Source organism: Mastacembelus armatus, chromosome 1 (genome assembly GCF_900324485.2).
Source record: "Mastacembelus armatus chromosome 1, fMasArm1.2, whole genome shotgun sequence".
Lineage (NCBI taxonomy): Eukaryota > Metazoa > Chordata > Actinopteri > Synbranchiformes > Mastacembelidae > Mastacembelus > Mastacembelus armatus.
The window spans coordinates 22,430,321-22,442,949 of record NC_046633.1 but is presented as its reverse complement, the minus strand read 5'-3'; the positions used below and the strand labels follow the sequence as shown (position 1 = coordinate 22,442,949).

Genomic DNA, 12,629 nt, shown 5'->3' with positions numbered 1-12,629 from the left:
GTATTGTTCAAAATAATAGCAGTACAATGTGACTAACAGAATAATCCAGGTTTTTAGTATATTTTTTATTGCTACATGGCAAACAAGTTACCAGTAGGTGCAGTAGATTCTCAGAAAGCAAACAAGACCCAGCATTCATGATATGCACGCTCTTAAGGCTGTGCAATTGGGCAATTAGTTGAAAGGGGTGTGTTCAAAAAAATAGCAGTCTGGCATTCAATCAGTGAGGTCATCAATTTTGTGAAAAAACAGGTGTGAATCAGGTGGCCCCTATTTAAGGATGAAGCCAGCACTTTGATTAAAAAGTTGATTGGAGAGGGGAAAACCTATAAAGAGGTGCAAAACATTATAGGCTGTTCAGCTAAAATGATCTCCAATGCCTTAAAATGGAGGGCAAAACCAGAGAGACGTGGAAGAAAACGGAAGACAACCATCAAAATGGATCGAAGAATAACCAGAATGGCAAAGGCTCAGCCAACGATCAGCTCCAGGATGATCAAAGACAGTCTGGAGTTACCTGTAAGTACTGTGACAGTTAGAAGACGTCTGGGTGAAGCTAACCTATTTTCAAGAATCCCCCGCAAAGTCCCTCGGTTACAATTTGCCAAAGAACACATCAACTGGCCTAAAGAGAAATGGAGGAACATTGTGTGGACTCATGAGAATAAAATTGTTCTTTTTGGGTCCAAGGGTCATAGACAGTTTTTGAGACGACCCCCAAACTCTGAATTCAAGCCACAGTACACAGTGAAGACAGTGAAGCATGGTGGTCCAAGCATCATGATATGGGCATGTTTCTCCTACTATGGTGTTGGGCCTATTTATCACATACCAGGGATCATGGATCAGTTTGCATATGTCAGAATACTTGAAGAGGTCATGTTGCCTTATGCTGAAGAGGACATGCCCTTGAAATGGTTCAAGACAATGACCCCAAACACACTAGTAAACAAGCAAAGTCTTGGTTCCAAACCAACAAAATTAATGTTATGGAGTGGCCAGCCCAATCCCCGGACCTTAATCCAATCGAGAACTTGTGGGGTGATATCAAAAATGCTGTTTCTGAAGCAAAACCAAGAAATGTAAATGAATTGTGGAATGTTGTTAAAGAATCAGGGAGTGGAATAACAGCTGAAAGGTGCCACAAGTTGGTTGACTCCATGCCACACAGATGTGAAGCAGTTATAAAAAACTGTGGTCATACAACTAAATATTAGTTTAGTGATTCACAGGATTGCTAAATCCTAGAAACAAAAATGTTTGTACAAAATAGCTTTGAGTTTGTACAGTCAACAGCAGACACTGCTATTTTTTTGAACACACCCCTTTCAACTAATTGCCCAATTGCACAGCCTTAAGAGCGTGCATATCATGAATGCTGGGCCTTGTTTGCTTTCTGCAGTGTTTTCAGCTGAATGCTAATACAGCAGGCCAACATGCTCGCTTACTGGTGTTTAGCAGGTTTATCATCACAGCGTAGCCCGTTAGTGCAGTAACATTAGCTAATTCGCAGTAAAAGTCCAGCTGAGGCTGACGGAACAAAACATTAAATGAAGGTTTTGACCTGATGATGACGATGATGACACCATTAATATGTGCATGACTACTGTTGAAGGTCAAACTGAGTGACCAGCCATCTAGTGCCATGGCCAGAAAATAACTAATGGAATTTAAATAATCAAGCCAATAAAATGTCCGAAACATTCTAATTGTCCCTCGTGTGTTCAGGTTCAAGGTGATGCCTTGTTTTGCCCAAACTAAAGATACTCAGTTTATATTGATATAAAACAGGCAAACAGTAAGTGACTGAAATATCTGACAATTAACAGCTCAGGATAACTTTCCCTGCCATCAGCCTGATAGTTACAGCTCAAGAAGCAATAAATTATCTCCAAACTGAGAACAAAGGGAAAATTATTGGCAAATAACAAGCATTCCATTCAAAAAGCAGTAAATCTACATGTACATGCTGCACTCCAGGTTTTTCCAGTAATGTCTGGTGGACAACAAGAAATGATCTGCATGTCTTCTAATTTCGGAGAGCGGAGCTGAAAGGAAAAAACATTGTGTGTTGTGGCTTCTTTAACTAAAAATGTGCAGCAGACTGTGTCTTAATAGTTTCTTCCAACAGATAAACACTTATCTCCACTTCATCTAGGCACAAATACCTTCAGACCATCCAGGCAAAGAGCACTGATTTCTAAAGCAACAAATATACTGCATGTGTGGCAGTGATGAGAACCTGATAAGAAATCAGGTTGAGCTGCTGTCGTGCAGGGGGAGGGGACAATGCATTCATTAATCTAAATGTTCTTGTGAATTTGATGTTAATTGCAGGTCAGAAAAAAGGTAATTTACTTATCAGCTTTTTATTGAGTGACAAACATGCCTCTGTAATCATTCATACTCATGAAACTGCATATAAACAAAGTAAGTCTAAACAGGTTCACACCCTGCTCAGGCATCCTACACACTCCTAGCCACACCCAAAACAGTCATAGCTCATTCTTCCCTTCAGAAATCCACCTGTTACACTTGTCAATGATGATGACACTTTTTGTCCCCCTGCTGGTTGTCAGGATATCCTTGAATCAAGAACCAACTCCACTTCCACAGACGTGAATGACGACTAAAGTACTTGGTGCAAACATATTTTAATTATGGCCCTGGAAACTAAATCAAATCAAACATTCACATCATTTAATTTCTCTTCGTTTCCATCGGTTACCAGTCACAAATAACTGTTTTCCAGGCTGTTCCAGGTAAAGTGCTGGAACAATTCCAGCACATCCACCTTAATTATTAAACATAAAACACTGAAGGGGGGGAAATTAAAAATAAGATATAAATTATTAAGCAATACAGTTAAATGGGAGTTACACGTCTAGTGTTTAACCAGTTGTCACAAGTAAACCAGGCCCCTAAGAGTCAGAGGAAATAAGGGGCTTTGGTGTAGGAAGAAGACATGAATACGCATTATCACTAGCCAACATTGGATGACACACAGTCTGATGCACAGGTACAACAAATCAGCCAGCAGGGCCTTTTGTAGAAAACAGAACCGCTGAGGGAAGCAGTTGGACCCTTGTTAGTCCCAAATATCATAAGGTATCACACAGTTTGACACGTGGGTTACAGCTGGTAGACAAATGAAAACACCAAACTATCGAGAGCTTTTTTAAAAAACTTGATCCATCATCGTCCTGTTGATGCATCTAAGAATTTCAGACTTCATCCCAACTCTTCCTTTAACTCTTCATAATTCAGTCTCCTCTGTTAAAGAGGCCTTGGTAACTTCAATGCACCCACAACTTCAGAAGACACTTATAAAAAAACAGATAACGGTATCAGGATATAGATCTTCTTGTGCTTCTTAGCAGCCTGCTATTATATCCAGTTTAAAGTTACATTACAGTTCTGTAATGGGAGCTGCTACGGGCGCTGTGGTGACAAAAGCATCTGTGTGGAGGAAGATGGGGTGGGCTGATGGAACAAATATTTCATATTTCATGAGCACTACAGAGACTACTGAGATAAGACTGCACTTTAAGAAACAATATGAAAAGACAAAGAAAGAATTGATATATAATTAAATGAAGGCGCTTATGTAACACTGAGATTGACAACTTTGTGGTTTGCATCAGGACAATGGCACGGCACAGCACACTGAGCCTGTATGCTAGGAAACCATGCAGTCTGATGTTATTACTAAAGGAGGCAGGTGGACTTGGATCATATTGCGACTTGAAATTGACTCAATTACTTTTCTATAATCTTTCTTGGAAGATTAGATTCACTGTCTTCATCCGAACTGCAAACACCACTCATCTTGCACTCAGGCTCTAAAATCAAACACTAAAAGTAACTGAAATTATTCTAATTAACAACTGACCCAAGTCTGGTTGTTTGTTGTAAACTATGGGTCTTGTGGATCTTCTTGCCAAAGCCTGGGGAGGGAATTTAGCTGCCAAAGCCAAAGATGCCCTTGATGTAGCCGGTCAGGCCGCCCTTGCCCTTCTGCTCCACCTTCTCATCCAATGGTGGGAAGGTCACATGGTTGAGAGCCAGGTCAAAAAACAGGGGCTTGCAGGGGATTGGCTGGAAATCAGGGGGAAACTGGACCAAATTGGGCTGCTTTCCTACGAGGGAAGGGTCAAGACGGAAGGCCTCCAGGCGGTCGCAGAGAGGCTGCAAGTAAGAAAGTGAGAGAAAGTTTTAAGAGAAGAGAAAGGTTTCAATGAAGATACAAAAACATGTGACCAAACATCTGGGAAGACAGGTAAATCATTTTCAGAAGAGTCATCGAGAAAAAGGAAACAAAAGACAAGAATAATCAAATCTTTAACACACAAGGTTTTATCTTCTTCTCATGTTGTAAATTCAATCTGGTCTTGATTTCTCCAAGAATAACTTTTGCTGGTTATGTCTAAATAAACATGCACCAGTCAGTATTTACCAAGATGAACCAATCACTTCCAGGCTCTAGCTACAGAAATGAGAGGGAGATCTGTCTTCTTATCTGACTCGTGAAGACAAAGTCATAAAAAGCACATTTCTAAAAATCTTCCTTTAATTGCTTAAGTCCACTTACCATATTGTCCTTCACCAGCTGCTGGGAAGGAACCTCAGCAGTCTCATCAGTGTCTGAAACATACATATTTCCTCTCAGGATTGAACACACAACCAAGCAGAACCGAACAGAATGAGGCTTTTCGTTTTTATATGATTATAAAAAACAACTGTTACTTCAGAATGTGCTCTCACCTAAAATGGCAGCAGCTTGAAGTGAGTATTTTTCAGCATTGACCTCAGCAATTAGTTCCTGAATGTCAGGCAGATCCTGCAGAAATTTGTGGCAACAGAAATGATTAATGCTATTATGAAGTTGACTACTGTGTGCTTGTGTGTCTGTGAGCATTACAAACCTTAAGGCGGTTGTTGAGGCTCTTGGCCTTAGACTGCACCTCCTTGGCATATTTCAGCACCCTCTCATACAGCACCAGAGCCTCACTCCACTTCTTCACCAGCACATAAGACTGAGCTATGAAGAAACACCTTTGAGGAAAAAACAGGAGAGAAACTCCATGTTAACACATTAAACAAGTGAGTTTATTAACAACTTGTGTATAAATCAATGAAGGATTTTAGGATCAGAAACATGGTCTAGTTCAAGGAGCTCATTTTAAACAAAAAACCTGTTGTGTGTGGCCCCATCTGAAAAAATGGAATAAGTCTCCATAGCAGCTGATGGAGAATTAACACTGACACAGAGATTGTAAATATTGCTCATAAACACTCAACTTGGGGATTTTTCCATGAAATATTTACGTGTTGTTGCAAAAGAAAAACATCATACCTGTAGGCCTTGTACACCAGCATCTTGAGCGACACTTCCTTTTGGAAAGTGTGGTCATCCTCCAGTCCCTGCAGGGTCGAGAGCTCAGCCAGACTCTGGAGAGAAGGGCAGACAGAGGAGATTAGAGTGGTGGCGACAACATGAGGAGAAATAGAAATTTAAAAAGAAAATAAAGTGGTCTTTTTTTAAACAGCTGCCTTCCATGAAGACAGAAGCTTATATCAACAAAGATCACAATATTATCCTATTCAGGCATTTACCTGCAGGATTATGTCATAGAGGCGGATGAGGTCCTGTGGACGGGGGCCCCTCTTGTTCTCATCTGACTGAGTCTCCTTCAGCTTTGCGTGCAGAGTCTGGGCCATGCTCTCGTTCCTCTTCACCAGCGTACACAGTTTGATGTAGGTCAGGTAACTGCAGAGGATACCAGCAGCACGATTATTTTTCACTTACTAAAGAGACAAGTCCTTGACATAGAGGATGGAATAAGTCATCTGTAGGTCTGGATATGCCTAACGTTACTGAACCACAGGCTTGTACATTACCTCTAACTTGTACAGATGAAAATGCTGTTAATATGACCTATTATGTAGGATGTGACAAGGCTGAACCATCCACTCCAACTGGATTTTGACTTTTTTTTTTTTACTACATCCTGGTATGATCTGTCAGAACTAATGACATGATTAATGCATTCTTTAAAATGTAGCCTACACTTCAGGGGTCTACACTCCATGAAATATTATTATTTGCCACTGAACATGTGCAACTATTGATCGACTAATCACTTTAGAATCATTGCAGTGAACGTTTTGGGGGAAAAAAAACAAAACAAAAAATTATGTGACGTCTGTCTGTAGATGCCAGACAATCAGACAAGATTTCAATCAGACAAGTCTGCCTGTCTCATTGAAATCTGTGTTTTGAGTTTAAGAGTTTGTTTTACCTGTGCAGAAACTGTAGATTGGACACCTTTCCACTATCAGTATCAGAGCTTCTCTCTCGCTGCTTCTACAAGGACAACCAATGACAAAATAAATACATAATGTTTACTTTTCTGTTTCGATATCCCAGAATAAATATATTGGTAGGCTGTAAATTGAGACCTGTTAACAGACACCCTGGTCATTAGATCAGGTGCCTCCCTTCACCTAAATATGTCAACTTATGACCGTGGTGTATCGTACCGCCTCACTCTTGAGTTCCTCTCTCACAGCCTGGATGGTGTCTCTGCACTCGGCCAGCAGGGTCTCATACAGATGCTCTTTGGTCTCCTCATTAGCTGCCTGCACAACACAAACACTTAGCAAAATCAGTACACACTAAACAGCCAAAGTTAGTGTGCCAAACTTTAAACCCACAAACTCCCACATGTGAAACTGATTAAGATCAGTGGAGATGTTCTTCCACCATCCTTCTTTCTGTTCCCTTCTTGGGGTAATTTATGTTTTTGATGGTAGAGAAATAAAAGAATATTAAAAGGAAGAAAAAAAATTCATAAACTATGTCAAAAGGTTTTACAGTTAAGAGGCATTTGTGAGGGAGAAGACTCAGGTTTAAAGAGTTATAAATTTAATAAGAAAAAATGTTAAACATTTTATAGACAGACCCTGAGCTGCATTCTGCAGAAAAGGTTTTCTTAAATGGTTATGCCAAAAAACCTGATTTCAAAAAAATGCATTTGGCCTCAATATTTGAACTCATTCACACACATTCACTTTCACCTCACCTCATTCACACATTCACCTGAAACACACTTAACACTAACAAAAATTCAATCATGCAAACACAAATATTTCATGCATTTAGATGTCATAGTATTCTGACACAAAGAGCAACAGTGAAAGCAGGAATGTAACTGTGGCACAATGAGGGAGAGACAGCTATGTGGCCCGGCAGGCTCCTGATACATTCAATGCACATACTGCAAGTCTTTTTGAGATTGTTGTGAATTACAGGATTGTTCTTCACTTTTCTTTCACGGACACACAACAGGCTTCAGTTTCTTAGAAATCTGCAGTACCTATTTGGCTTGTTTTGGAAAGACACTATGTGGGACCAGTTTAAATGTGGAAGATGTCAGGAAAACTCCTGTAAACATATTTTACCACTTCTGTGAATGTCGTTATTGTCACATCGTTGCCTTTAGAAGGGCAGAAACTCTTAGGAAGGAACACAGAGGAGGAATGTTACAAGGACATTCCTCGTAGTGATAATTGATAATAGACGACTCAATAGCTGCTCTTATCCACCCAGAGGGCTGATATGATTTAGTGCCACACTATCGTGTCAACGCCCTGGCAACAGCATGGACGACCAGCTCAACCTGTTTTGTTCAGAGGGAGGACTGAACAGATGAACCAATTAGAGGAGGGAGGCGTAGGTGGAAGTCTTCAACAGGGACCGATGTGTGGACACTACAACATTTCCCATCCCCAGAGAACAAGAGCTGAAGATCAGGTTAAACAATGGGGTGTTGGTGTGACATGCTCTATTGAGTGATCTGGGACATGTGGCATCCAAGCCTCCTAATTTCACAATAGTAAAGTTGTGATGGTTGATGAGGGTGTTTTGTTATGCAAGTCCTAAAATTTCAAGAGAAAAATATCTGTGCACTTCAAAAGAGGCTTCCCATGCCTTCAACCACTGCCAATATAATTTAACAATGACTGTAACAAAAACATTCAGCCCCAGAAGGACCATTTGAAACTGAAAGGTGATAACAGTATTCTGTCCACAGAAACCTGCTGGGTGTGGTCTAGTATTAGTGTGGGCTGAAATGCACAGAATGACAGCAGATGCATGCCAGACATCTGAGTGACTGTGGGTGTGACAGGTTTGTCCACGGGGTGTGCTGAGCCACATGGCACAAGAAAACAGGAGAAATGAACTGTGGTAACAATGAGCGGAGTGTGAGGCTAAAGAGGAGAGTGCCACCTGCTGGAAATCTAAGGAACTGCATGGACCATTTTAGGAAAAATGTCTTTATATTCTCTAGGCTCATTTCTAACATCTCATGTCTTAATTCAACCTTTAAAGACAGAAGAGTATGTAGACTGGAAGAGTAGTTGAGGACATGGTGTAGGACATAGAGTGAGGAACAAAGCTCTTAACCACTTTCAAAAACAGATCTGTGCACTTAAAAAACATCCATCTCCAATGTGGCATTTGAGCTCGAGGATGAAACCTTTTGATGTGTCAACAAAGAGCACCCACACTGAACTAGAACAGTCTGTACAGTCATATTTTGGTCCAGATGCAACTTTAATTCTCATGGATTGGAAAGTATAATGGAGACACAGCCACATATTGTTATGTATGTGATGACACAGAAGTATTAACAACAATGCTTTTCCAGTAAAGGTAAGACCCTTTGTTTTTAAAGACAACAAAACAGGAGCTACTTGCCTGAGCAATAGCTGCCTCGTTGTCTGCCAGACCCAAAAGAAAGACGCGGGCTTTGTCAATCTTGACGGGCACCGTCCGCCCTCGCCACTCCACCTCACTCATGGTGGCTGCCTGCTTGGTTCTTGCCTGAGTGATCAGGGCCTGTGGTGGAAAAGCCAAAGAGTTTTTATAAAAAATCACAAACATTTAAAAGATGACACAGATGATACAGTCACATAAACTAATGTTCAGCTGCTGTTCACCTCTAGTTTCTCAGCCATCATGCCACCTCCTCCACCTGTCAGTCTCATCTGCATCAGGTCATTGATGGCGTTCTGGTCACCTGGGGCAGGAGAAAAGAAAAAGTTACGTGTGTGTGAGGAGGGGGCTGCAAACTTTAAGGTATGTGTCTCAGGTGACCTGAAAGAGTCAATTATGTCGAGGAGGATCCCTTTCCCTGCCTCCAGTATTTATGTATGTGTATATGTGTGTGTGTGTGTGTGTTATTCACCGATGTTGTAAGCACAGTAGCGGATGTTGGGTGATATCTCATCCACACGCTGGCGGTACAGAACCGCCAGCTCCTCTGTGAACGCACTGGCTAGTTTCTCATAGATGGTCCTGACAAGACAGGACAAACAAAAAATGGTGGCATTTTACATTTCTCAAAAGTCATACATTTTCATAGATGATCAACACACATCCACTTATGCTGCCAATGTACAAGCAAAACTAGTGAAGTCAAAAACATACTTGCACTTGTTGAAGGCCTCCATGGCACGCTTCCACTCCTGCAGTTCAAACTCCACCATGCCGCTAAGGTAGGCAGTGTAGGCCTGAAATCACATTAGTCATAAAACAGTTTATTGTTAGCAACTGTTTGATATTTGGCGGAAAAAAAAACATCCACCATCAAAAAATGGTGGAGAGTTGAATGACAATGTCACTTTTAGACATTTCAGGCAGTTTCATAATAAATGTGCACATGCATTGATACTGTGATTGCAGACGGTTGGTGACCCTCTGTTGCATACCTGTGCTTCCAGTTTAGTCTTGGCATCAACACGGGGGCTTTCGCAGAGCTTCTCCAGCTTCTCACTGTGCTTGGCTGCCTTGCGTAGACGTGCCAGCAAATGGAAGCGCTTACGTGGCTCTGTATTGGCTTCCTGCTTCAGCTGCATGGCGTAGCTCCATGCACGCTCTGCCTCCATCAAAACCAGCAGCAGATACCTAAAAGAAAAGATGGTTTAGCATCAGCTGTTTGTGATCACTTTGTGAAGGTGTCTGAATACTTTCTGAAGCCACTGTTTATTCATTCTATCCAAAGAGAGCTCAGTGAAGTAAATACACACTCACTGGCCACTTTATTACATACACCTGCTCAATTGTATGTTTCAATTGCACACACAGCTAATCAGCCAGTCCCATGGCAGCAAGTTCAAACTGCACATCAGAATGGGGAAGAAAGGAGATTTAAGTGACTTTGAACATGGTGTGGTTGGTTGCAACACCATGTTCAAGACATGGAAAAAGCAAAACATTCCCCATCCATGGCCGTATTTCAAAGAACTGTTCGATGTCGGCTTCAAGAATGATTAGTGGTGTATGTGTTGTGTTTTGTTCCCTGCAGCACTGTGCAGGTTGATAATAAAAGAAGAATTTCCTTTTCTTTGTGGTGAACTTTTTTATTTCTGTGGCGTTACCAAAATATGTATTGTGTATCATTGATGGCAATGATGATTTTTACTTTTTACTTAAGTACATTTTAGACCCTGTACCTTCTAACTTTTAATTGAGTAAAGGAGTTGAGTCAGTACTTCTACTTTTACCAGAGTCTTTTTTCACACAAGTGCCACCTCTGATCACACTGTTTATATTATAAAATGAGAAATGTTTCCAGCACCTTGCTGAATCTATGCCACGAAGAATTAAGGCAGCTCTGAATGCAAAGGTCCACAACCCGGTACCAGCAAGGTGTTCCTAATAAAGTGGCAAGTGAGTGTAGTTACACAATGTCTAGTTCCATCTTGTGATGTGTAGAAAGTAACTGCTACAGACACATCCTACATCAAACACAATGTCTGTCATAACACCAGTCAGTAAACTGGATATGACTGACTGTGTCAGATTACTGATTCCTTTACCTGTTGTCAGAAAGTATTTCAACTGTTACTTTCTTCCCAATGTACTTGTGCCGGTTTCCCATTTTAAAGCCAAGAGTCTTGCGCAGGCGACGCAGCCTTCGAGAGCAGTAGCCCCTAAAATATAGAAACGTTATAGAAACATGTTTATATTACAGTAAATGAATAATGCTCACAAGGCCATTTTGATCTAAAATCATCATAATGAATGATACAAGCATTATAGTAACATATTCAACTATTTTTACAGACATGAAGTGTTTTCTAAGTACTTTGTCATTGTGAAGTAGACAATGATAGTGTGTACAAAGTATGCCCAGTAGCCACAGCGCAGTCTATTCCAATAAAACTGATTAATCATAAATTACATCTTAGCAAGTGTTATCCTGTTGACATATTAACTGTCAATTCAATTTTCATTTAATTAAAATGAGCATTACATTAATTTCAGAAAGGTGTCAGCTCCAGTGCAAGTGCAGTACTGAGGTTAGCAGTCACATGATGCTGCACTATATTTTATTATAATGCTAATATTGTGTTTTGCTCATGCAGTGGACAAAACATTAGAAACGTGCACTTGAATCACACTGCATTTCAAAAGTACTTTAACCCATAAGGTCCAATGTGCTATTTTTATACCAACAGCCTCATGTTCACCATATGGCAGCAAGACGTTTCCATGCATACAATTTATTCTCAATGTAGAACAATAAACTCTCTTATATACACCAAACTTTGGTGAAACTGATGTAAAATGTCAAATGCACATCCATTTACACAGAAAGTGAAGAGTTTGCCCTGTGAGTGTCTTTTGACAGAGGAAAAACTGCACAAACCTCCACAGACACATGTTCAGGTCTATATGTGTCACATATCTGAGTGGACTCACCTGTATCTCTGGTAGTCTCCGTGTCTGAGGCCATGCTGCTGCTGCGACTCCTTAATGATTTGCAAGACTGCGATTCACTGTTAAGGGTCAGTCTTGAGTTTTATAATCATTCACTGTCAATGAAACTTGATTAACTCACATGTCAATCTGATCAGACATCAGGCCAAATGGGAGTTTGAGTCGTTCGTATTTCCAATGTGACTCTTTAACCCACGTCAGGACTTGCTGTATAAGTTAGCAGGTTTGTCTTTAGCTGTGAGCTAACCTTTATACTTCAGCTGTTTAACGCCAATCTAACGCTAGCTGGTACTCACAATCAACTCAGAAAGCAACAAGTCGCAGGATCACATATACATGAGATTTTTAATATGTATCCTAGCCTATCCTTTGACTTGGTGTGACAAAGCAAAATAAGATGTAAACCCATGCCTGCTACTTACAGCCTGATTCAGTGTGACACGTAGCCTAACGCCGCTCAACTCTGAACTAGCTAGCAAGCTAACGTTAGCACCGAGCCTGAGCCAGATTCTCTGAAACAAAGACAAAGTTGTCGCTTCACATCTCTTCCTGTGAAGGATACTTTCCAGTCCCAGTCCTCCATCCGGTAAATTTTCTTTATTCTCATCCACGGGAGAAACTTTAGCTTCGTTCTGCTTGTCTGCGGCCATCTCTAGATGCTAACAGCTCAGCGGCACATACACATGCTCACCAGGGGCCCGTGACATCACAGGTAGGAGCAAAGCTACGTTCAAGCCTCGCGAGATTAACATCATCGTTTCAGTATGCTCTTAACAGACTATCTCTGGTAGAAAAATACATCATTTCTAATTGGAGGACGTACTTTTCTGTGGTCAGT

At 40.9% G+C, this 12,629-nt stretch overlaps 1 protein-coding gene across 1 annotated transcript; it reads right to left on the bottom strand.

Moving 5' to 3' along the window:
• Nucleotides 1-2,350: 2,350 nt before the first annotated feature.
• Nucleotides 2,351-12,491, bottom strand: srp68 (signal recognition particle 68). The gene is made up of 16 exons (XM_026304075.1): nucleotides 12,354-12,491; nucleotides 11,774-11,840; nucleotides 10,888-11,001; nucleotides 9,778-9,973; nucleotides 9,497-9,579; nucleotides 9,255-9,364; nucleotides 9,007-9,086; nucleotides 8,765-8,905; nucleotides 6,544-6,642; nucleotides 6,303-6,367; nucleotides 5,617-5,770; nucleotides 5,357-5,451; nucleotides 4,926-5,055; nucleotides 4,765-4,840; nucleotides 4,592-4,644; nucleotides 2,351-4,188 (listed from the first exon to the last, which is right to left on the bottom strand). The coding sequence occupies exons 1-16, from the start codon at nucleotides 12,439-12,441 to the stop codon at nucleotides 3,961-3,963; spliced, it is 1,779 nt and encodes a 592-aa protein (XP_026159860.1). The 5' UTR covers nucleotides 12,442-12,491; the 3' UTR covers nucleotides 2,351-3,960.
• Nucleotides 12,492-12,629: the final 138 nt, after the last annotated feature.

Coding starts and splice junctions, on each gene's coding strand:
- srp68 (XM_026304075.1), bottom strand. CDS start 12,441: ATGGCCGCAGACAAGCAGAACGAAGCTAAAGTTTCTCCCGTGGATGAG. Junction 9,365..9,496: donor GAGGCCTTCAACAAGTGCAA/GTATGTTTTTGA, acceptor CTGTCTTGTCAG/GACCATCTATGAGAAACTAG. Junction 4,841..4,925: donor GCCTCAACAACCGCCTTAAG/GTTTGTAATGCT, acceptor AAATTTCTGCAG/GATCTGCCTGACATTCAGGA.